At 36.4% G+C, this 27,334-nt stretch overlaps 1 protein-coding gene across 1 annotated transcript in view; it reads right to left on the bottom strand.

The window, feature by feature from the left end:
• LOC107748877 (Na(+)/H(+) exchange regulatory cofactor NHE-RF1-like) overlaps nucleotides 1-27,334 on the bottom strand; it is a 43,699-nt gene that overhangs the window by 9,963 nt on the left and 6,402 nt on the right. The window contains exons 3-4 of the mRNA XM_016563866.1: nucleotides 14,108-14,278; nucleotides 8,995-9,148 (exon numbers count right to left, since the gene is read on the bottom strand). Coding sequence (XP_016419352.1) covers nucleotides 8,995-9,148; nucleotides 14,108-14,278 — 325 coding nt within the window. The remainder of the gene's footprint in view (nucleotides 1-8,994; nucleotides 9,149-14,107; nucleotides 14,279-27,334) is intronic.

The raw sequence follows: 27,334 nt of genomic DNA, 5'->3' as shown, positions 1-27,334 counted from the left end.
CATATTAAAGCGTCTTTGGTTTTTCCATGTTTTCTACAAAACAAAACCGGAAATCGAGGGGTTATGACGTCATTTGCAGGCGACACAATGACACTATAGACACGTCCCGTGTCACTAGTTAAAATTGCTTATTTCTCTGGATTTAAACATTCTTCGAAACATTTGGGATAATGTAAGTACACAAGTCAGCAAAATATATAAAACTGTTCTAGTGGTTTTTTGGATATTTTAATTTAAAAAAATCTTGCATATTGTGCCTTTAATAAGAAAATAAGAATAATTTTAAGGTATCATAAGTTCAGCATCAAATGTATATACTACAAAGAGAAGGCAATCCTAGAATGTCTGTAACACATAACCAGACACATACAGTGTGTTATAGTTATACTTTCTAAACAGTGTAACAATTGTGTATTTGAAACATTTATTTGTGGTGCTGCACAGTTGCCTGCTGGGCTACAATTGTAAGTCTTATACTGTAAATATGTTAGCCACTTGTTTATACACCAAAGGACAAGTCAAAATTATATTCAGTAACTATTTAATTTTGAAGGGTCACAACAAACCACCAGTGACCGGTGGAGACGCAGAGTACCTGTAGGTTGTTTATGGTTACCAAGAAACACCACAACTTGCTGCATTAACATTCAATTGTAATCGACTAGATTATGAAAAACTATGCATTACTTCATGCTTACATAATATTAAATATTTCAGAACTATACTGATGTTCCTACCACCAGCTGGCTACAGATTTTTTAGGAAGAACAGCAAACTAGTAAGGCAGATAAGAGAATTGAAAAATAATCCCAACACCCCTACCGTCTTCTTGTGTCTGAATTTCTATCTTTCTACCGCCGTCTGAACACTACATGAGTGGCAGATAACTGCAGGGAAGATATGATAACACTCCGATCCATCTGGCCCCTGATCGGCACAAAACACACACATCACTGGCTGTTTGGACACTTCAGACGCCCTTCAGTCCCAATACGGCAATCTGAGAGCCACTCCAGACTGGCACCTTGGAAACCACACAAATGCTGCTTCCAAATTTGGGTGACAGGCAGCAGAGAGAGACAGAGAGTGTGTGTGTGTGATTGTGTGAGTGAGAGAAGAGAAAACAGCTGAATGTACGGCTGTGTAGAAAATAGAATCCTAGCTCACTATGAATATACTACTGAATACTGCTCAGTATATATACAGTATAATGCCTACACATTTGGAAAAAAGTAGCATTAGAAATAATAGGCACTATTCTACAAAAAACAGCAAATTGTTGTCATATGACTTGGCATCCATAATTCAATTTTGTATAAGCATATTTAGGCATTCTGTTCAAATAGATGTTAAAATAGATGGCTGAAATTAATTCAATTAATTTCATTTGTCACACTGGAAATGGAAAATCTTGTGAAGCGCATTACAAATTACGGCAAATGTAGCAGGTCAACTATATATACTGCAGAGACAGTGGGAGTAGCATGTTATTATGCTATATTTAACATGGCCAATTTGACTGAAGTGATTTGGTTGTCTAAAAGAATAATCTGACTGAAATAGTTTAATTGGCGTGTGTGATCAACAGGCCTAGCAGGCCTAATCTCTAGAGATTTATGAAGAACTGGAACACCTGTTATTTAAGATCTACACATCCCCTGCTGCGTGACTGTTTGTTTGTTCAGTATTTAGGAATTGTGTCTTCCGCTACCAATAATAGTGCAGCATTCATGGTTTCGTTTTACACCTTTAAAATCCATTCCTGAAGAACTCACAAATTTTCAACAAAATCAGCACGGTTTTCACAAAAATATGAAGCAGCACAACTGTTTTCCACATTGATAACAATACAAAAGTCTTGGAAAAAATGTCTGCAAATGATATAATATCCAAGGTACACATTTCTAGTAACTGCGCAGTTAATTCTCATATTGTATTGTCAGAAAGTTTTGGAATATTTGTCCTCTCCCCAAATATGTCACTACCGAAACACAGTAATAATAATTTAATTAGAAGGGTTATATTGACCTATTAAGATTTTGCTTACATCTACATTGTAATATATATTTTTGCTATTCTATTTTTTTTTTCATAGGTAAATCAATAACAATTACATTTTTAAATTTCAAAGTTAAGGATTCATTAGTTTGAATATACATTGAACCAAAAACTATCATAACATCTTAGTTGATAATTCAGTATACTTTATTTTTGACAAAACATCTCATGTTTTGGTAGTGACTGCACATTTTTGGTAGTGACAATAATGCTTTGGTAGCGACCACATCGCATTACAGAATTTTAACTTGCATACTAAAACACTACTAAAACATACTAAAATAAAAAAAAATTGCATAACTGAACTAAAATTTTGTTTATTTCCCCCAAATATGAGGATTATGTGTTTCCTTTTGTCACTACCGAAACAATGATGACATGTTTCGGTAGTGACAATTTTAGATACTTTTGAAACTATTTGAAAGATGCTAATCAGCACATGGTTAACTAGCACAGTTCTGAACAGTTGTACACACATAAAAATTAAATGATATGGAATAACTCCTAAAAAAGAGTGCTTAATTTCAGAAAAAGGGTGTTCGGTAGTGACATTCCTTAGAGTTACAGATTTTTCAGACTTTTGAGCACATTTACCTCAAAATGATGGGGCCAATCTACTCACCCTGCAGCTATGAGACAGAGGGACATAAATATTTCCTGATCATAAATGTAGGGGTGTAGTTAAAATCAGTCTCAGCCAATGGACTAAAACATACACTGTTTCGGTAGTGACATGAAAACGCGGGACACATTTCTTTACATAAAGTTTAATAATTTACAAAGAAAATAATATTTTTTTTTTTTTTTAACTTCACTTTTTAAAAGAATCAAATAGATATTTTTAAAAACAACAATGGAAAAAAAAAATTTCAATATTTTCACAAGTTGAAATTTAGGGGTTAGGGTTCGGGACAGCTACCTCCCAGTTGAAAGTACCCAATAAATGATGATTTTATATATATTAAGTGTACTAATATTTTAAATATTATTGTGGGTTTCAACAGAGAATAGAAGGATCTTAGTAAACATCTAAGATTTGAATACTTAAATGCTTTTTAGATGGGCTTTTTGGTTGTGGGACAACAGTTTGGACCAATTCTGTAAAATGGCCCATATACAAACAGAAAACAGTTATTTTAAACTGTAATAATATTTCACAATATTACTGTTTTACTGTATTTTAATCAAATAAATGCAGCCTTGGTGAGCATAAGAGATTTTGAAAACACATTTAAAAATCTTACCGACACCATATGTTTGAATGGTAATGTAAAAATCATACAACAGAAAGTTACTATGGTACAGTCAATATAATATTTACAAACTATATAAAATATATGATGGTATATAATCATCACTGAAGGTTTGTTTATTTGCGGTGCGTTCCAAACGGGATATATCGCCCTCCGAAGGGCACTTCGGAGTGAAAACAATCATGGCCGCCATATTGAAGGGTCGTTCCAAACCGAAGTGCTCAAAACTGGCCACTTCAAAGGGCCCTTCGGAATGAAGGATTTCGAAGGGTACAACTGATGAACACTTCAGGCTCCCATGATCCTTTGCGCAGATTCTTTGCATGATGACGGCGCCTCTGTATGGGCATGGGATGATGACGCAGAAGGGCACTTCAAGAAACAGTTGTTTGGTCCCCTACACCCTTCAACCCTTCGAAGCTCTCACTCCGGAGGGTAAACCCTTTGAAGGGATTAGGGCACAGGGATGAGCCCTTCCGAATGGAACGCAGGGATAATCAGCATCACCAACAGCTACTCCTAGAGGTCATATTTGGTAAGCTTTCCATATTTTGGCAGCTTACAGTAGAGATCAGTAGCCTGGCAATGACTGTAAGGAATCCGGCACCTGCTGAGTGTTTAAACCCTGTGGTACAGTGATATGAGACTGATCCCAATTCCCAACAGCTTTTTCCTAAATTCACCTCTGAATAGTTGCTATTGCACTTAAAGGGTTAGTTCACCCAAAAATGAACTTGAACGTGGTAGTTACCTTGCTGTCTATGGGAGGTCAGAGAGCCCTCATATTTCATCAAAAATATCTTAAATTATGTTCCGAAGATGAACGAAGGTCTTACGGGTTTCGAACAACACAAGGGTGAGTAATTAATGACAGAATTTTCATTTTTGGGTGAACTAACCCTTTAAAGTACTTAAAGTACAGTTTTTTTTATTTCTACTTTATTCGATATATAATTTTATTTGAAAATATAAATATTTCTGATGTTTACGTTTACTTAACTACATTTTTTACATCAAAATTGATATTTTACTTTTACATTTCTGCAGACATTTTGTTTCATTTGCAACTGCAAAGCCCAAAAGAACAACAAGAAAAGCTCTGCGGATCTGCATAGTGAATAAATCAGTCCAGTTCATGAATGAATCTTTGTTTCAGAATCAACACTGGCTGATAGAAATAAACAGTCAAATCTGTATGTTGCATTTTATTTAAAATGAAAACAACCTTCCCTTCATGAAATAGTGTGTTTTATATATATTGATATATAAATAACTATAGGCTATTTATTAATACTACGCTGATTTTACTCACCAGTGAACCACACCATGAGCCAGAGAAAGAGGGACATTATTATTATTTTCTTTTTTACTATTTTTACTACTATTGTTTACTACTTTCAGTGATGAGAAGTTAGTGTATTAGGTTGGAAAGTGCATGATAGTACAGGGTCTGTCCATGGAAGCATGTTGTATAATTGCTGTTTATTCAATGTATCAGTAAAACTGCAGTAAGGTTGCATATACAATACAAACATTAAGACTGAACAATAATTTTAAAGGGGTCCTATTATGTACATTTTACAAGAATGTGTCTGGGAAGTTTCAGCTCAAAATACACCACAGATCATTTATTATACCATGCTGTAAAAGCCCATTTTTGGGTGAAAACAAAAATGCATTGTTTTCATGTATGTCTCTTTAAATGGAAATAAGCTGCTGCTCCCCGCCCTCTTTCCAGAAGTGGGAGGAGCCTTTACAATTGTGCCTTGCCTAGTGTTGCCAAGTCCACGGTTTTCCTGCGGAATTTGTGCTACTTTAACATTGTTGCTGCGGGTTGTTTTTCATGTCCGCGGGTTGAAGCGACCCCAATAACATGATATTTAGCCCATGGAATGCGAATTGTACCAGAGGAACCCTGCAAAAAACTTGTATTTTACCCCCCGGAACGCGATTGGGCTAGTTTTGGGCTAGTTTTGAGTAGCAATTGGGTTGGTTTTGTTGTGAAAACCTGGCAACCCTGGCCTTGCCTACTACAGTAACAACAAACAAAACCTCTGTTTGTTTTTGATTATCATCTCTATCGCATGTAAAGTTGCAGTTCCTCATCACCATTAAAATTGCATTATTTGCATTTGTTTAAAAATTCTTGTTAGTATAAACTTCTGATATACGGTTTTCTGAGCACGTAGACACAAAGCATGTGCACAGAAAGCCGGCTCTTTCACATCAGTTGTCAAATACACACAAACACAGTCAGTTATATCAAATGGGCATCTCTTGGACATGGTAACAACACACTACTAACACAACTCAACCACTGCCTTGCCCCCTCATTTTTTTTTATGTGTATGCTTGGGTGGGAATTATTTAAATTATTTAATATTGTGACATACATTCTCAGAAGAAAACTCAGGACTGCATGTTGAGGTGTTTGAGGGAGTTCAGAAACAGTGCTTACTGACTTACATCAACCCCCTTTGGACAGGGTTTCTGCAGGATGTTTAAGCTCAAATTTACGACTTTTAAAGACCTTTTTTAAGACCTGCACAAAAAAAAATTAATACCATATGAGGGGGGTGGGGCAATGTCTATGGTAACATATTAAACTGTATATAGTAACTCAACAGATTGACGCACCAAAATAAAAAGATCAAGTAACGCAAGAGCGCAGTGCAAACGACGTTGTTAAAACATATTAAACTGTAACATGACTGTAAAAAGCATGATTTACAGTTCAGATACAGATTTTCACAAAAACAACAAGTTTTATAAAACAATAAAATTCACATTTCAGCCTTTAAACCATTTTTAAGAAAATGGATGAGTCAAAAGTATGAATTATTATGTTAAACTATTATTAGCAATCAATTATTATATGAATTAAATAACATAAATATATTTTACTGTCTTAATTGTTTACACTTTTATAATGCATTATCTTCTTGTCGATCCACCAGTGCGCATTTACAACTCTGCGTGTTTGCTGCGTAAAAACATGGGTTCATTTTCATATTGAACAAAACCAGCAGACGGGCTGATTGAAAATGCACACTCATTCTCTTCCAGCAGGAGGCGCTTTCAGAATGGCAGAAATTATGCGGTTTCCCCGGTAACAGCAGCATCTGACTTTGAAACATGCAGCTCTCATGTTTATTTAATGAAATCACAGCCTTTTGAAGTTTAATCGTCACGTTAAGCCAAATCGCAATTCTTGTCTTTCCGTCCCCAAATTTAAGACCTCTTGAAATCATAATTAAGACTTTCTTGTATCATTTAAGACTTTTTATGGCCTTAAATTTGATAAATTTAAGACTTTTTAAGGACATGTGCTTTGTGCTTTGTAACTTTGCAAATCTTTTTCATGCACAAACAGCAACATTACACACTAAAGTAAGTTAGTACTTAGAACTTAGACAGGACCCCTTTAAAACATTTATAAATGTTGGCTTATGCAAATTCCTGCATATGCTAATTTATTTTTAAACATAAAAATTAATAATTCAATAATTCAGTAAGGTGATGCGGCATTATTAGGAATAAATATGAACTAAGTAAATTATGAGAAATTTCCATTTTTTAACCCTTTAACTCCTACATATCCTCACACTCAGCTATAGGCTGCCATCCATTCAATCAGCTGTGCCATTATTACCAGTGTTGTGGGTAATGCATTACAAGTAACGCAAGTTACTTAATCAGATTACTTTTATCAAGTAACTAGTAAAGTAACTCATTACTTTTTAATTTACAAGAAAATATTTCAAATAGGTAACACCAGTTACTTTGTTTTCCCATTTATTGACTGACCGCTCTCCTGTCCTCATGTTGAGAGATATCAGGAGTAAGTGCAGAGGCATTGTGTGCGCTGAGTAAACATGATGTTACCGTAGTTCTGGACTAAATGTGAACATGACTTTACTCATATCTCACTTGCACAAAAACAGATTCAGTATTCCTCAAAATAAATAAAAACAGTGAAATGCAAACTCAGAATATAATGCAAACCTGCAATAAATGTTAAAATAACACAGATATCCTTTATGTATTTAATCCTATTCTATTAACTAATGTCTTTGCTGCTGACCTTCAATGATACAATTCAACCACACTAATAAGCAAAAATGATTTTAGATAAACATAACATTTGTGTTTCTTTTTTTTTTTAAATGCTGAAGAGTGTTGAACTTTCTTCTCCTGCGTCTTATTCTTAATCCAGAATGGCAGCACAGCTGAAAAGTTTGTTTGAGCTGCGCCCTCTACTGTACAGATGTGAATTTACATTTCCTTCAGCCTGAGGCTTGTTGATTTCACTTTTGGTGTGAAAGGACTTTTGTATTTACCAAAAATAGAACCTTATATATTAAAAACAAACAAGTAAGCCCAGCCCAGATGAGAAAAAGTAATGCAAAAGTAACGTAATGCAATTAGTTCTAGAGAGTAACGCAATATTGTAATGCATTACTTTTAAAAGTAACTTTACTGTCAGCACTGATAGCCTCGTGGGCAGCGCGCCGACATATAAACACGTTGTGCTTCGGACGTCCCGAGTTTGAGTGCCGGTTCACGAACCTTTCCCGATCCCGTCCCTCTCTCTCTCTCCCACTTCGCTTCCTGTCCAAAAGTAACTTTCCCCAACAACACTGGCCATTACAATATTTACTTGTACTTCTGATACTTAAAGTCCCCATGAAATCAAAATTAAAGAAAAAAATGAACGGCTCTAGCCCAAGCTGTGATATAAACGAACGCTATTGGCTATTTTAAAAAGGGGCGGGGCTGCTTGATATGTCCCGCCCTGTCTTCCTGTTTCAGTTAAAATGACGTCAACACATAGAGTAACGCTGCGTGTTTCTAAGCATTTCAGGGGACCTTTAAGTCATTTTAAGATCAGCTTCTTTAATACAGGTATTTTTCTAATAATCTACTTTAACTTCATAATATTTCTATATAGATATCTTTGCTGTTACTTAAGTATGATGATTAAATGCAACACTGCCCTAGTGCGCCCCTCGTCACAGGTCCCGGGACAGTGTTCCCAGTTTAATGAAGGGTGTGTGACAGCTAATCCCACGGCCTGACTGTGAGCTGAAAAGAACGATTCACATCGAATCGCAGATAAAGAGCGTTATTCTGGCGGAAAACGGACCCGTCATGAGTATAAAATGACCCTCAGTGAGAACAGCAACACCTGAGACATCTAAAAGCATTCGTCTGCTCAATCCTCCCGTTTTCACTCAGACAGATGGAGTCTCTACGATTGAACTGATTAAATGTGATATCAGCGATAGCAGCTAAGGAAAGTTTCCACTAGTGTTGACGCCAAACGCTTGCTCGGTAAATAAAATGAGTAAACATTGTGTCTCCACTCACTCATGACTAATCTTGTGTCAAACACACACACACACTTGGTTTCCATGGCACTGCGCTTTCACTGGAGATCCTTGGCACTGAGTGATACAACGAGACGGACAAACTAAATTGCTTAATAGGAAACCCAAAACCAGTGCAGTGTGAGAGACCAGAGAGAAAGCCATGCCTGAGTGGCCCCTGCCAGACAATGACTCTGTGTCAGACGCCACCTAGAGGCAGCGTGACACTTACAGCTGCTGGAAACCTGTTGAAATCTTCTTTCACAAAACAGTTTTACTTTATATTTTGTGTCAGGTGAGAGTTTTGCTTGTACCTGTGAGGTGATCTGCAGTGGGCGTCACTCGACACTTCTTGAAGAAAGCATCTGTGTCTGGATCTACGACCAAGAGTGTCGTGCTGTCACCCCCGGCTTTAATAGCAGCCACCACCTCAGCATGCTGCTTCACATCCACCAAAACCCCGTTGACCTGAGAACAAACAATGACTCATCTGAAGACACATGCAGGACTAACTGACTCACACTTAAAGGCACAGTTCACCTAAAATATAAAATTCTGTCATCATTTACCCTCATGTCGTTCCAAACCCCGTTTCCTTTGAATTCCACCAAAATGTTGACGCATTAAATATGAATCGAGTGGTTTAATCCAGTGTTTTTTTATAATTCAAATGCAATGTATTTTCTTTATTCATTTAGATTTTAATTTGTGCTTTTGTCATATTTATTAGTATTTTGTTGATAATTAAAGTTTTTATTATTTTAGTACATCAAGTTTTACATTTACATAGTACATTTTAGTATTTAGTACATACACTTTATACAGTATGAAGAACGGAATTACTTTAGGCTTTTATTCACATATAAACATTGATCAGTGCACATACATAAAGTGCTCGTGTCTCTTCAGAAGACTTGGATTAAACCGCTTGATTCATGTGGATTTACAATCTCTTTATGCACTTCGTAGCTTGAACATTTTGGTTGTGTGGACTTTCAGTGGATGGACAAAAATGAAGAGAGAATATTAAAAGTATCTTCATTTGTGTTTCAAAGACGTTTCAAAGTCTTATGGGTTTGGAATGACATGAAAGTATATGGTGAAAGAATTTACATTTTCTGGTTGATCTATACCGTTAAGTGTTAAACAATGACTGGATTATAGCATATTGCTTACAGTATACTGAGTATATAGTATGCAATGAAATTTAATTCAAATAGTAGTATACTATCCACCTTATTTTTGAAAGTGGAAGTAAGCTGTTTTCTGTTAATGTGCAAGAATTACGATTCATTAGCCACTATAGGTAAATAAGTAGAAGTTATTAAGAAATAACAAAGTAAAATTATTTGTGCTACAAACAAGTGTTTATGATAATATAACAATATAGCTTAAAGGCACAATATGTAAGATTTTTTTATTAAAATATCCAAAAACCACTAGAACAGTGTTATATATTTTGCTGACTTGTGTACTTACATTATCCCAAATGTTTCGAAAAAAAACATTTTAACTAGTGGCACGGAGTGTGTCTATAGTGTCGCCTGCCAATGGCGTCATAACCCCTCGATTTCCTGTTTTGTTTTGTAGAAAACATGGAAACTTTCGAGCCGTGTGTCGCGCTCGTTCAGCGGCCTCGTTTCGCTTCGACGGCTTTCAGCCTCACCCTGCTTCATTCTACTACGTTAATAAATCATTAGCTCATCCATGAACATGATTTCTGCCCGAGTCCCGTCGGATTGCATCGGCTGTGTGGATGAAGACGACAACTCCCATGATTCCACACTCAGTCACAGCTTCATCAAACTACGCCTTTGTCTCTTTGTTTATTTTGAATATGCGCCCTCTAGCGGCGAAAACTTACATATTGTGCCTTTAAAATAATATTATATTAAAAAATAACTTTCAATATTAAGCAGCATTTGTTTTTGCACAGCTAAAATAACTGGAAGCGGATGACACATTCAAGTTACAAATGGCCGCACCCGTTCTCATGTTAAAATAGGGTGGATATTGTATTGTATTGTCTAGGTCATTATGTGCATACGTAATGTCAGCATCAAATCAAAATTAATCCAGTTGCACAATTTATCAGCACACATTAGTCCAAAGAAAAATATTAGAATTATTGTTTAATAATATAAAATAATCCACTGAAACAATGTCACCAAGCCCTTATTTTCCAACCCCTCCCCCAACAATCACCTGGCTCAACTTTAATAAGTAAGTCCTTGCATTTTTTCTTGTTGAATGTCCTGATTCTCTCAAGAATATGTCACATTATGGAAGAAAAATCGGCTGAGAATGAAGTTTCATGTTGGCTTTATGCCAGCGAGTGGCATTCAGTTATCTCAAAAATAAAAAAGTAAATGAGTGGGATATTGTTTACAATAAGCGCTCATGTATACTACACATATTCCATGCATATAGACCATTATATACTATGCACAGTATACAGCATACTGTAGAAATAGTAGGAGTATGGTAGTATGTAGTATGAGTAGTATGCAACTCTGAAAACAGTCTGCAATTGAGATTTCCTTATTTTAATTAACTGAAGATCAGCCAGGATAACTGCTACTCATAGTCAAATGAAGAAAAACAGTCACTTTTTGCCGTTACACTGACAACTATTTTTAGATGCATTATTCACATCTGCATTGTTCCAACAAAGAAAGTGTTTATCAAAGCAAGGATTCATTTTTCAATATTATCAGTCTCCTTTCCTGCTGTCCGAGGAAAGGACATCCTGTGTCTTTAATTCACAAACACTGAAGCATTGCATGTTTGCCAAAAACACGAGAGACTAGCATGAGAGAAAATTGTGACTTCAAATATTTATTATTTAAAATTTAACAACATTAAATATTCATAAAACATTGATTTATTAAACATAAATAAATGCATAAGATTGAGAAGTCAATGTAGATTTCATTTCAGGTGGCATTTAAAGTGGTCATATGATGCAATTTCAAGCTTTCCTTTCTCTTTGGAGTCCCCTCCCCTCCCCTCCCATAAACTAGTGAAAATTTTGATATTTTGGTCTTTTTTTTTCTTTAATAACTTGTCTTCTTTCAGACTAGTGGAAATAAAAACTCCAAAATTCACATTTATATTACACATGATCTATTTGCATCTGTAGATTTCAATTACCATACATATCTTTAAAGGCCATTTTCTCTTATTATCTTCTGATTTATGGTGAGATAAGTAGACATCCAAAATAAAACAAGAATTTTAAACCTAACTTTATCCATTGTTCAGACTTCTGTTCTGAAAAATTATGCACAAAATAGTGCATATGTCTAATTTCCATATTTAAACTTAACATTTCAGAAAACTTGTAATATAATAAAGCAATAAGCCCTGTGAAGCCGTGGTTTACAGCTAAGGGGGTTTTAGGCACTCCGCTAACTCCGTTGTCGTGCCTAACAACGCCGACTTCGAACGTGGCTCAGCCAATCAGAATCAAGGACCGGAACTCTCTGTTTTATAAAACAATTGTCTTAATGTACTGTGAGTAATCAAATGGGAAAGTATGGTGGCACTGGCATATATTAGTATGTGCGGTGTTATTTTGGGGTCTGATGGGGGTTTGTAAAGCCGAATTCTATACAAATTTAAAATAGGTCGTCATGCTTTGAAACTGCTTTAGCACTGCCCTGGTTATTCCACTGTAACATCCTAAGTGTTTTTCATGGCAGCGCTTAATCAAAAAGAGTTGGGCAATCCTGCAGTTTTATCAGCGCAGAAATCTTGTCATATTTTTCTATTTAGTCACAGTCTGGACTCCTGAAAACAAAAATTCAGCCACATGTCTCCAGACTTTTGACTGGTATGATGTACTGTACACAATACACAAAGTCTCAAAAGTAAGTAGTAGTAGTAGTATGATTACTGAGTGATGTTCTGCTTCTGTTTGCTCATGTCTTCCTGTTGAAATGATCTCCTCTCTCAAATGCTCATGAGGTTGATGTGCTCGATTACAGGGCTCTCACCCTCGTCTCTCCCATGAGTCTCTGCTTCTCTGTTCCGAACAGGATACACTAAAAAAATGCTACAATGTACAAATTTCCCTTCCAAAAACAGTGTTTCCAAGTCAAAGTATAATGCTATACTTGGAAACGTATAAATCTATCATGTTTTACTGTAACACCAAAGCTTTTTCTCACCAAATGTTATGAAAAATAATTTATTTTGGCCAAAATCTAAAGAAAGCATGGATAATGAAATTCCAAAGTGATCTTAATGAACATATAATCATTCATGACGGTGGATAGTCAACAGAAGTTTTGGATTCAAATGCATTTCATTCAGTATTAAAAACATTAATAAAAATAGTTGTGCTTAATGTTTGTGAATATTACCTCATTAGCTTAGCATAATGCTAATATCAGATTATCAAGGGCAACAGTAACCAGGGTACAATATAAAACTTGGCTTTCATTATCCACTCTGATTGATGGATCGCTCTCAGGATGATGGGTAGTGTAACTCTTTACTAGGAAGTCAGCAAATGAACAATCTGAAGTACACTTATTTTGATGTGTTGACTAACATACTAAAGCACAAGTAAAGTACTTGATTATGATTTTACTGTAGTGCGTTATTCAATATTGCATTTAAAGTTAATCATTTTAAATGTAATAAACCGCAGATTCATCACTACAAATGTGTTAGTATTTACTTAAATACATGACATGCAACTTTCAATAGAAATGACATTAAAGTATATTTAAGTTTACCGTAAATGCTTGTCAGTGCATTCGGCAGTACACTTTAACCATATTTCAAAGACAATAGAAGTATTTATGGAATTATATATAAAGATGTACTTAAAGGGATAGTTCACCCAAAAATGAAAATGTGATGTTTATCTGCTTACCCCCAGGGCATCCAAGATGTAGGTGACTTTGTTTCTTCAGTAGAACACATATGATGATTTTTAACTTTAACCGTTGCAGTCTATCAGTCGTATAATGCATGGCAATGGTAACAAAATCTATGAGAGTAAATAAAACATGCACAGACAAATCCAAATTAAACCCTGCGGCTCGTGACGACACATTGATGTCCTAAGACACGAAACGATCGGTTTGTGCCAGAAACCGAATAGTATTTATATCATTTTTTACGTCTAATACAGCTGCAACGGCTGGACTTCAAAATCTCTGTTTGTGTTCTACTGAAGAAACATAGTCACCTACATCTTGGATGCCCTGGGGGTAAGCAGATAAACATCACATTTTCATTTTTGGGTGAACTATCCCTTTAAGTCTTCCTTAAGGGGGTCAAAAAAGCACTCTAAAGTAAATTGCAAATTTAAACTATAATTCATTTAATAGCACTTATAGTATGCTAAAGTGTACTGCTTTTTCCTAAGTGTGTGTATGTATGGTTATGAACGCGTCTAATGTGTCTCTGTACCTGTATTAACCGGTCTTTGGGCCTCAGGCCGGATCTCTGTGCTGGCGAGTCGTCATCTATAGCTCTGATGAACTGGCCGGGTCTGGACTTCTCGCTGTGCAGGTTAAAGCCGAAGCCAGTGGGGCCTTTCTTAATGACACATAGCCGGGGTCTGAGCTGGGTCTTCAAGTCCTTCAGGACAGACACAACACAACATCAGCACATTGAAACACAAGCGCGTGCCACTGGAATGCAGGAAGATTGGCGTCTCATTGTCTGTGCCTTTCATCTTATAGGATATCGTCTTATATAGTATCTTAAAGAGCAGAAGTCCTTAACTTCAGAATCCAAGAAGGCGGCCTCACTAAATCCTGAGGCCGGTTACGTAAACTGCTTAGTCTAGTCTTCCAAGTTAATCATCTATTTTTTCCGTCAATTACATAAATAGGTAGACTGGTCTAATTTGAATCCGAAAAGTAAGACTCTTACTCATTGACTAACTGCTAGCTGGTAAGACTAGTTCTTTGAGACACAGTCTTAGCATTTTGTCTGTGTTTATGTTTTTGGCCCTTGACCAAATCCAAATCACTGTATAAGGCACAACAAAAGAGCACTTAATGCCTAATTTTCATGTGATTTTCATCTAGCTGAGAACCTTTGATTTGTGAAAAAGAAGTACACTTTAGCATACTTAAAAAAAAAGACTACTTATTACGGAAATTGTATACTTTAAAAAAAATACTTAAATGTGGATTTAATCTAATGTTTTCAGACACGTAATTGCATGTTATATACAAATAAAAATAAAATGTATTGATGTTTAAATTTATATTAAATAAAATTAGTTGAACTTAGAGAGTTAGAATTCTATTTTATTTATTTATTTTTTGAGCAACCCTAAGTAGGACTTAAGCACATCTTCATATGTAATTTCATAATTACTTCAACTGTCTTATGGTGATTAAATGTACTGATGAATGTACTAACGAGCATTTATGGTAAACTAAAATATAATTTCTATTATATATAAACTTGTATAACATATATTTATTTATATTTGTATATATATTGTTATATATATTATATTTACATATATTTGTAATTACACATTTGTAATCATCAAGATGGAATTTATACATTTAAAATATACTGTATTAACTGCAAATGTAATATCGAATAACACACTACATTTAACAAAATTATAATCAGGTACTTTACATGCCCATTAGTATGTTAGTCAACACATCAAAATAAGTGTATGTGTATGTCTTTATAACATCACAAAAGGTCATTAAAACATAATTTAAAATGTACTTTAGTGTAAACCTTTAAATTTGACATTTTTACAAAGTGCAGTTTTTAAAAGTGTACTTAAGTATGAAAAGTGTCTCCCTTTAAGTACACTTAAGTGGCTTTTTATTCCATTATTTTATATTATCTGCAAGTATAGTTCATTTAATATTTTTAATCAAATTTTTATTATTATTTTATTGTCTTTTAAACATACACAAATATAAAATAAAAAGGTAGACTTGTCAGTTAAAGTACAGTTTATTTTTAAGATGACACTTTTAAATGACACTGCGAGCACATTCAACGCAATTAAGTGCACTTCATTTTCATAAGGGTTTCATTACGGGCTCCAGTCCTGTCTGCTGGGCTCTGCTGCTGGACTGAGGAATAGACCCAGACAGAAGGATGTTTGCCCTTTGTCCTGAATGTGATGGAAGTGGACAGCGCACAGGATGAGGTCCCCTGATAATGAGCCACCCCTCTCACTGTTCTCACACGGTACACGTACGGTGCATTGTCATCCAGGAAAATAACACCCTTCCGCTCCAAGTTGGGTCTTTTTATAGCTTTTTGGACAGTGATTCAAACTACTATTTGTGTTTAATGCACCGTTGATTATACTTAACCATACAATAAAAAAAACAGATTTCAACACACAGTCTTAAAAATAAAGGTGCTTCAAAAGGTTCTTCAAGCGATGCCATGGAAGAACCATTTTTGGTTCCACAAAGAACCATTCGGTCAAAGGTTCTTTAAAGAACCATCTCTTTCTTACCTTTTTATAATCTGAAGAACCTTCTTTCGCCACAAAGAACCTTTTGTGAAACAGAAAGGTTCTTCAGATGTTAAGGTTCTTCATGGAACCATTTAGACAAAAAGGTTCTTCTATGGCATCGTGAAGCACCTTTATTTTTAAGAGTGCAGGTGGGTTTGTAAGGGGAAACAATTTCATTTTCCTGCCGGGTACAATAAACCTAAGTCAGGGTAGGTGCCATATTTAGTTTAACACAAACAAAAACGAGGCTGTCAGGGACTGTCCATGCATTATCATACTTTTCTGATCCAAAGTTTATTACGTCAGCGGTTTGATCACATGACTGCAAATATAAGCAATGGCAACAGTGAAAGCAAGATGAACAATTATAATTAAGCACATAAAACACCACCGCAGAGCAGTCCTCCCGTCCCAGCATTCTCACTCTTACACACAGCACTACGGCAGCTTTTCCTCTCTGTTGGGCTCAAGCGCAGGAAGAGCTGGACTTCCTGTGGACCACACTTGCTTTCCACTGTCAGAAACAATGCGGAACACCACCCGCCTTCATCCACCCTGAACCACGGCACAACTCACACGCTCCATCACAGAGCCGTCAGCCTGGCGCTCTGCCCTGGGCGGCACTCTGAGGATGGGTGGACATCGTGTGAAGACTGATGAATAGTTCTGCTGCTTTTTAGACACATTTTAACCTCCACTCTGAAATCTATAAATAAATCACAACACAGCATGATCTGATCATTCTGCCCACTTGAATAAATCAATCAGACTTTCTACAGTGGATTATGTAAATGTGGATCAAATGCTTTGAAACACCAGTGAAACGTTGCTACATTTGGTTACGTAGAAGACTTTCTGCGATACATATTTCGAATTTTTCACTAGGTGACTTGAATAGGTCTGTTTTGGAAGAATTAATGGGTTAGTTCACCCAAAAATGAAAATTAGCCCATGAATTACTCACCCTCAAGGCATCCTAGGTGTATATGACTTTCCTTCTTTCAGACGAATCCAGTCGGAGTTATATTAAAAATTGTCTTTGATCTTCCAAGCTGTTTAATGGCACTCAGCTGGTGTTGCAGTGCATCAGTCCAAAAGAAGTGAAATAAAGAGCATCCATCCATAATAAAAAAGTGCCTCACACGGCTGCACACGGGTGAACAAAGGCGTCCTGTAGCGAATCGATGCGATTTTGTAAGAAAAATAACCATATTTAAAACATAATAATCAATTTAATCTAGCTTGCGCCAACAGTTGTACACGGAAGCAGCCCCGGGACGATGACGTAAGATGTCGGCATTGCGCATGCGCTGGTGAGTCTCGTGAAAACCAATGTTTGTTTACAGGAGCAGAGGAAGCAAAGTTTCCTTACTTTAGCAAAGGAAAACCAGTTTCCTCTTGGCTTATATCGAAATCCTCCGATATTCTTCTTTACAAATTATTTATTATGGATGGGTGCGCTTTATTTCACTTCTTTTGGACTGATGAACTGCAACACCCGCTGACTGCCATTAAACAGCTTAGAAGATCAAAGTCAATTTTTAATATAACTCCGATTGGATTAATCTGAAAGAAGGAAGTCATATACGCCTAGGATGGCTTGAGGATGAGTAAATCATGGGCTAATTTTCATTTTTGGGTGAACTATCCCTTTAAGGCCTGCTCAAACCAAGGATGATAACTATAACATTAAGTATAACTATAATGTTTTAAGAATGGTTCTAATTCCATGAGAAAGGGGACATCCACAACACAAGTACAGTATAATGATAACAAAACAGAGGAACTATATTGTTGGAATCCCTTTCAGAATGCATTTTCCAGCTGATGAACGATAAAGACACTGTCAGCCAATCAGAATCCACACAGCTTTAAAGCAGCAGACAACAACACTGCACACTTATAATATACAGGACTGTATCACCCATTGGGCCACCCATCCATTTATTGGACTGATGACAATGACTTTTAGGGAGCCATTCTTTTAGGGCTGAATGATTTGGTGAAATTTTGGTGTGATTTTTCTGATAAAAATGATGAACTGTGATATGACAAATATTTAACATGCCATATTGCTCTTGCTTAGACATGCACACTTTACAAAAACTAAACCTCTATGTCAGTAACCATAAAGTGAACAGTTAAACTCTTTCCACTTGAGTTATCATAGGCCACATTCCCACTGATTTTGACACATTCAGTATGACTATAAAATAATAATTATCATTATTACAAGAAACATTATACTGTTGTTGTAATAATACTATTGACTTATTTAACAAAACATTTACTAAAAAATAATTGTATTCTTCTGAACAATAGTACAATACTAACATTTATGCCTTTCTTTAATTTCTTTATTTTCAAATTTGTTAAAGCTTTTATTTTGGCTTTTATTTTGTGTAGAAATGAGTTCATGTGGAGCAGCATTTACTGTGAACCGAGCCACTCTGAGACACTGAAACACCGGATCATCAGCTGCTCGCGTGTAAATGAACAACATGCCAAGCTTATATTTATTCAATGAAATCGCAGCGATTTTATAAGCCATATCACTATTTTGGTTAATCGGCTGAACAAAATTAAATGACTGATCCCATTTCTTTCTCGCCTCAACGGTAAATGCTCTGCTGCCATGCTGGACCACGGGCTACATCATCAATTCAACAGAGGATGTGTTGTGCATCTCATGCGGAGGAATCTCAGAGAGGGCATGGAATCTGAGGAATCTGCTGCAATCACAAATGCCTGTCCATCTTGTGAGGAGGAAACATTGAAATGAAAATGGGAGAAACCAAGGTTTGGCTTCCACAGAACATCCTGTGTACACAACCCCGGCCTTGACCTGAGATCAGCCCTGCCTACCCGACACAATCACTGCAACTGCCAACACCAAAAGATCTTCCAAACTCTGAAACATGGAGGGAGTTAGTATATATTTTGGGTTGCTTTACTACTTGCAGTTTACTGGGGGACCAATGAATTTTGTTAATGAAACACAGCTGAGGTTAAATCATTCAAAAATATCCAAATTACAAAAGCAAATCTCTGTTCACGCCCAAACAGAGAAAATTACATATACTGTATCACAACGTCCAAATCCTCAAATGCACAGACATGATGTGCTGTGATCTGAAACAGGCTGTTCAAGTGAGATATGCAAAAATATGGAAAAATATCAAAAGAAACCATCTGGAAAAATTAATCACAATACCTTTCCCTTTTCCTTTCATCTTATCGTCATACACTCCAAATGCACATTAGACAGACCATCCAGAAAATTAGTTTTGTTTTCTTTTTGATACATTAGAATTAAAGAACTAAAATTTATCAGACCTTTTTTGCATGCATAATACTTACATAGCAAATAGCCTAGCTGTCTGCAGGCATTGCTAAGATGGTTGCCAAGTGAACCTACTGTATCTAAATTGCATAACATTTGATGCAGACAAAGACATTGCAGACATTTCTGCAGTTTCCAAAGTGTCCATGAATATTTTCTCACAGCTGAAAATTTCATGACAGCAAGATCATATTTGTAAACTGAGTCAGCTGATTTGATGTTAAAGGAGAAGCTGTTTTGAAGTCTGAAGTGTTTCTTCTGACTCTCATGCTATACATTGCAACACTAGCAGAAATGCCAGTGAAATAATCAAGAAATAAAATGTATAGTTCTTCCTTGCTTAATTTTTTTGTTAGAAATTTCTTGTTGACTGCTGATTCAGTGATAAAGGATTGCCCAGAAAATTATATAACATAGTAGACACAGTGAATCATAAAGCCCAAAAAAACAGCCTTAATTATTGGCTTTGCATATTCAAATGACTGTACCCAATACTATGCAGGTATGTAGCTTTGACTAGGCAAACATTTAGCAAAGGAGCGCTAGTATGCAGCTGCCTGTTCAGACTGTGACAAGCTTATCAACCATTTACAATTCCACAATCATGTCATCAATGACTCTTCAGTCACCCCTGTATTGCTTACATACTTGAAAATACAGTCCAGGCGGTTTGAGCCCTGTCTTAGCCAGGAGGTTACTCTACATTCAGTTTGCATGTTCTCCCCGTATTGGCACGGGTTTCCTCCAGGTGCACCGGTTTCTCCCACAATCCAGAATATGAATTTGTGAATGTGTATATTAGCCCTGTTATGGACTGGCCATCCATCCCACCCTGGATTGTCCAATCCTTCTCCTGGAGTGCCAATTTCCTGCAGAATTCAGCTCCAACCTCCCCAAACACACCTGCCTGGAGTTTCTGGTAATCCTGAAGACCTTGATTAGCTGGTTTAGGTGTGTTTAATTAGGATTGGAACTTAACTCTGCAGGACAGTGGCCCTCCAGGAGCAGGATTAGATACTCTTGGTTCAGGGTGTTTCACAGTGTCATCCAGAGTCGGACTCAAGTCTGTCTCAAGTCAGAGTCCAAGACCATATTTTCTATGACTAGTTAAGACCAGTTCATCCAAGTCCAGACCAATTCCACATGCTCCTAAAAACATGGTCTCAGACCTGGACTTGAGATGGACTTGAGTCCGAGTCTGGAGTACTACAACACTATTTATTCCCTGTCTACAGCCCGTGATACTGGGATAGACACTAGCATCATCAAGACCCTACATAGGACAAGCGGTTTGGAAAATGAATGCATAGATTTGCGGTGGTTTATACCAATGTTTCTTAACTCTGTTCTTTGTGGCACATAAAAACAGGCACAACACCCTATTTCCAAGCTCTGTCTAACACCTGATTCAACTCAGCTTGCTAGCAGAGACTCCAAGACTTGAAATGGATGAGCCAGATAAGGGAGACATCCAAAATGTTGGTCTATCTCTACAAACAGGGATTGAAAACACCGTATAATTTACTGTAGACACATACTGTATGGTAGATGGGTTGTGACAACTATATTCTGTAGGTATTCTAATACAACAATCTTGACCAACAGTTTATTAGAATACACTGAAAAGTAAACCCTCTGACAACACATATTTACACATAGCCCTAATATATAAATAATTCCCTAGTGAACTTCCTGTAGATGAATGGCACGTATTACAGTGGACTGATCTCCACATGGTCACTGTATGACACAAGTTACATCTGTGCTAAGATATAAAGGCTTGATAAGACAAATAACAGCTTCCACAAAAATTAAGCATCTTTCTCAACAAAGTGAAAAACATTTCCATTCACACAGCTTCATTTCACCTTGTCGGGTCCAAAGTTCACTCATATTAGACTAAATGGCCTGCAAATGATCAACCTCACTGTCAAGCTTACCCAGCTCTAGTCAACAACACCACAGATGACGTAAAACAAAAACAAACAGGGAGTGTTCATGAGTCAATAATGAACTTGTACTCTTGTTCTGGTAACAGGTGGTGTATTACTGAACTCTCCCGGAATGGTATCAGAGCTATTAAATGTACAAACATATCCCACAACTGAGCCGTATTATGTCTTTAACTAAACTCCAGACAGTGCAGTCTATTTCTCATCTCTGGGAGCGAATCTATCACTCTCCATCCACTCAACTGGTCTGATTCCAAACTTATGGGCATATCCTTCGTGGTATCCTGTAAGCGAGGAGTGTTATAAAGGCTTGATAAGACAAATAACAGCTTCCACAAAAATTAAGCATCTTTCTCAACAAAGTGAAAAACATTTCCATTCACACAGCTTCATTTCACCTTGTCGGGTCCAAAGTTCACTCATATTAGACTAAATGGCCTGCAAATGATCAACCTCACTGTCAAGCTTACCCAGCTCTAGTCAACAACACCACAGATGACGTAAAACAAAAACAAACAGGGAGTGTTCATGAGTCAATAATGAACTTGTACTCTTGTTCTGGTAACAGGTGGTGTATTACTGAACTCTCCCGGAATGGTATCAGAGCTATTAAATGTACAAACATATCCCACAACTGAGCCCTATTATGTCTTTAACTAAACTCCAGACAGTGCAGAGTCTATTTCTCATCTCTGGGAGCGAATCTATCACTCTCCATCCACTCAACTGGTCTGATTCCAAACTTATGGGCATATCCTTCATGGTATCCTGTAAGCGAGGAGTGTCTAAGGAGGACACATTTACACTAGTGTTATTGAGTCACTTCAGTGAATGACAGTATTCATGTTGATGATGCAACCATAAGGTTCTGACCCAAAAATACAAACAGTAAGAAAACAGCCTAAATTACATCAGAAACCCACTCGGGGTACCTCAGGGTTCGATACATGGCCCCTTCCACATTTTGATATACATACACTCTCTGGGACCAATTATTTAGTTAATTATCTCCACTGTCTGAACACATTGTAAAGCATGTATTCATGAACCATGACCTGAACTGGTCTATACAAGCTCTTTACATGTTGCTTTGCTTGTAGCAGTGTCATTGGCCATGGCGGAGATGCTAATCTATTTTAGGTTGATAAAGTTTGCCATTTCAATTCAGACTTTGTTAAATAAAACATTTTGCTTATTGTCAGAGTAGCTTCCATCCACAAACCCCAAGAGGAAAAAACCCTCTTCACCTGCCCTTCCTCTGACCAGTCACCCAAAACCACTGACCTGTCTATGAGTGTGAGGTGGGTTTGGCCCGCACTCACAATAGAAAGACCAGATCTCCACCCTGGACACTAGACAGAGAACACACACACAAGCAATCCCGACTATCTTCAGAGGAACCTGCACCCACCCACCTCCATCTATACAGTCTGTGTTTACATGCTAACAATCATCCGTTTCAGGCCATACCACAGAGAGACTGGTGTTTGTTTATTAAAGGTACAGTGTAATTTGATCTCTAAATTCTTGGCTTTCACACTGACAACAATGTAGCAGGTCAAAAAGCTACAGATCTAAGACAGAAAGTTACCAGATGTTGGTAAATTAAACTGACGTGGACCAATGAGAATAAAATAAAACTGGTTTGAACATTCTGCATACACATGATTAAATAAGATGATTTTGACCTGAGTTTCACCTAGTTTCGGTTCACTGGTGCACACCAGCTTTTGGAAAACTGGTTTCATGCCAACCAAACAAAACAATCGCTGATGTCAAACAGACCAAAAGCTCTATTGTGAAAGTGCCCGACTAAACCAATCATCAAAAGTGAGAAGAGTTTGTTGCATAAAGTTCTCAAAGAAAAGCCATTTACATGAAAAGAAAAGCTTTGCTGACCACACTACAACTAACAAATACTTCTTTTAACTACATTTTAAGTGGATCCAACCACAAGACCAAAAGTATTTCCTTTGTCTGGATCCTGAACTTCTTGGTAATTAATAAAGACAGATCCAGGGTCAGATGTTCTTCTTGTTGTTGGTAGACTAAGAGTGGGAGCACTGCTCCTAGATCAGTGTTTAAAGACAGGGGAAGTGTGATATCTGCACATCCATGAAAACAATCAGAGGAAACCGCTCTCAGCTTTCTGGAGTGCCTGCTCTGCCAGCGGCTCCAAGGACAGATTCCCACAGACTGACTACAGCCTCTTTGAAGATCCGCTTTCAAAAACACCCCGATCACACGATCTTGTCTCTCCATGAGTGTTTCCAATATAAATGTGATTATATTTAAAAGCTCAAAATCAAAATGTACTGAATTTCATGCAAAAAAGACTACATTTCAAACAGAATCAAACCCATGATTCTCACAGTTTTCCCACACCTTTTGATGAATTGATTTTCCATTAATTTTCCAGTCTGATTTTTAGAATTTTTTTTTTTTCTAGAAATTAAATATTTTAGTGTTAAGCATAATTAGAAATATGCATATCCATATTGAATATGAACAATATATTTGTAATGATTTTGCTGGCTATATAAAACTTAAGCAACGCCATGAATATTGTGATGATTCAAAACCATTTTTATTAGGTGATTAATTCTTAAAGACTGCATCATTACACTAGTTTTGTGACCTGTAGGACAGGATCTGTAATAAGACAGGCATTTTAATAATGCTTGCGATTTAAACTTTAGTAACAAAATGGCATTAGGAGTTGGAAAAGTGAGATTAATTTTTGTGAATCAGTTTAAACTGTCCATTAAAGTGAATAGCATTTTTGTGTCATGATTCACAAAATGTTTGTAAAAGTCTCTGTGTGGCATTTTTCATATGATGTTTTAGTAAAACATAAGTAGGTAAATACTGCAGCTCATTGCCATTGGTACATATATCAATGTATATATACATGATTACAAATATATATTTTTTTACCTGTTTTCATTTAGCGAAAAACAGTGTGGACTGGAACAATATAATTAATCTAATCTTAATCTATTCTTAGTTGTAAATTCTTACATTAAACATTTTGAATCAATGTCTGTTGATGGCTCCACTGAAAAAAACCCAGTATTTAGCCCAGCCCAGCCTCCAGCATGTTTTCACAGGAAATGGCCATTTGATCATGATGGCTCAAGGACTCCAAGTCCTTTTTGTGCCAACTTGCTTTTACAACAAGTTAATATGAAGTAGATCAGGGATCTTGCCCAGTCACTGAGATTCCAGAGTAAATGTGCCCGGCCACGGGATGACGTACCCTAGTTCTTCCTGACAGAGGAGTTACGCAAGAAACAGCAGTTGACCTGGAGAGTCACAGTCAATTTAACCCAACACAAAAGCACTTCCACGCAAGTAATTGCCTCAGAGAAAAGGCTTATGTAAGGCCAGTCATCTGAGCATGATCGAAAAACAGCCCTGCTATCCTCACAGATTTCATTCTGACTTCCCCTCGGAGCAGTACAGGAAAGCAACAAGGAAAACTATGGGAAGAGTCATGTGGTGGTCATGAAAACATCAGAACACAGCCCGGGTTTTCTCAGTTTCTCATTCAAATGCTCCTGTTGTAATACAAAAGAGAATTACAACTCTTGTGTGATCACAAAAGCAAAAAGACGGAACTTCAGCAACATCAGCCGGTTTTAAAGGGTAGTTCTTTAACCGAGGGTAAACTCCGATCTATGTGGAGTCCTATGTGCAGCATGTGATGTATTTTTGCCTATTTTGCCACTTTATACTTGTAAAGAGAAGACAGGAAATGATTTGGAGAAGCAGAGGGAACAGTATTGTGACTTAATATGTAATAGGACATGCACTAACTGCTAGGTCACTAATGTGACTCCTTTTAATTCTTTTTAACTAAGGAGAAAATATGTAAATTTACATTGGTCTCACAAGTACTCACAAATACTAAACTACAACAAGACAAACTTATTGTTGGCGTGACAAAACTTTTCAAACCTAAATCTGTTAGCAGGCTAGTTTGAAGAAAAAGAAGTGTGCTTAACTGTATTGAATGTGCACTTGTAGTGTACTTCAAATCTTAAAAGTATTTTTTAAACTGTATTTGCAGATAATATAATATTAATGAAATAAGAGGCCACTTAAGTGTACTTAGAGAGAGTTCACTTTCAGACTACTGTGACTACACAATTAAGTACTAAAAGTGCACTCACTTTTTAATAATGTAAAATAAAAGGTTATAAATTAGTATGTTATTAATCTTTTGTCATGCTTTAAAGAAGTACACTTATTTTGATGTGCTGACTAAAGCACATGTAAAGCGCTTGATTATAATTTTAACTGTAGTGTGTTGTTTGATATAATAGTTAATATATTTTAAATGTATTAAATTACAACTACATCATTACAAATGTGTAATTACATATATATATGACATATAAGGTTCAAAAGAAATTATATTAAAATATATATTTGTGTTTATCATAAATGTTTGTCAGTACATCAGCAGTAGTTTAACAATATTTCAAAGACAACAGAAGAAATTATGAAATTTCATATAAAGATGTACTTAAGTCCTATTTAAGTGGGTCTGAAAAGAACTCTAAGGTTCAACTAATTGCATTTAATATAAATTTAAACTATAATACATTGTCATTTAATTACAATTAAAATGCAATTAAGGGCCCAAAAACATTACACTCAGTTCACACTTGAGTATATTCTGTTAAAGTATATTACTTTCATAACGAGTAGTCTTTTTTTAAAGAATGCTAAAGTGTACATCTTTTTCACAATGTTGCTAAGGTTTTTTAAACAGTTGCTAGAACAGTTTCAGTGTGGTTGATTACTATTGTTTTTACACTGGTTGCTAGGCTACTACAAGGGAGTTGCTATAGCGTTGCTACTACATTCTCAGAAAAAAAAAGGTACAAAAGCTGTCACTGAGGTGGGACCTTTTCAAGAGGTACTAAAATGTACCATTTAGGTACTAACATGTACACTTTAGGTAATAATATGTACTTTTAAGGTACTAATATTTACTATTTAGGGGTAAATAAGGTACAAAGGTGTACCTTAATCAAAGATACAATCCCAGTGACAGCTTTTGTACCTTTTTTCTCTCAGAGTGTATAGGTGATTGCTAAAGTGTTTGCTAGGCAGGGGTTGATTAGCGGTTGCTAAGGTGTTCTGAGAGGTTACTAGGCAGTTGACAGACAGATAGATTGGATTTGATGGACAAAAGCTCTAGGGAAGCTCTAGGAGGAGTAACAATCACATGCTTTTAAAGAAACTATATGGAATATTTTTGATCATCAGCTATGGTATAGTACATAGTTTTTGTACTATACCCATATAGTACAAAAAGTACAGTTTGTCAAGTAAAATTAACCAACATAACTAGACTGGAGGCTTATATTGTTTAAAGTATAGTTTAAAGGGGTCATATGACGATGCTAAAAAAAGAACATTATTTTGTGTATTTGGTGTAATGAAATGTGTTTATGCGGTTTAAGGTTCAAAAAACACATTATTTTCCACATACTGTACATTATTGTTTCTCCTCTATGCCCCGCCTTTCTGAAACGCGTCGATTTTTACAAAGCTCATCGGTCTGAAAAAGCGAGGTGTACTCTGATTGGCCAGGTATCCAGTGCATTGTGATTGGCCGAATACCTCAAGCATGTGACGGAAATGTTACGCCCCTACCATAACTGTGATGCCCTGTCAGACCGGAGCGATGATTCAAAAACATGAAAACCCATAATAAATGAGGCATTCGTTGCATCCAGTGGGGACATAATTACGGATTATAATAACTTATACTGTCTTTTTACGCGTTGCATCGTGCCGCGAAAACATAAAACCATGTCTGCATTTGTGATAGGAGAAATGACAAACTACAAGCGCTACTCTACACTGCT

Source organism: Sinocyclocheilus rhinocerous, unplaced genomic scaffold (assembly GCF_001515625.1).
Source record: "Sinocyclocheilus rhinocerous isolate Xijiao unplaced genomic scaffold, SAMN03320098_v1.1 scaffold350, whole genome shotgun sequence".
Classification (NCBI taxonomy): domain Eukaryota; kingdom Metazoa; phylum Chordata; class Actinopteri; order Cypriniformes; family Cyprinidae; genus Sinocyclocheilus; species Sinocyclocheilus rhinocerous.
The sequence above is the reverse complement of the archived record's forward strand: the minus strand, read 5'-3'. Positions and strand labels throughout refer to the sequence as shown.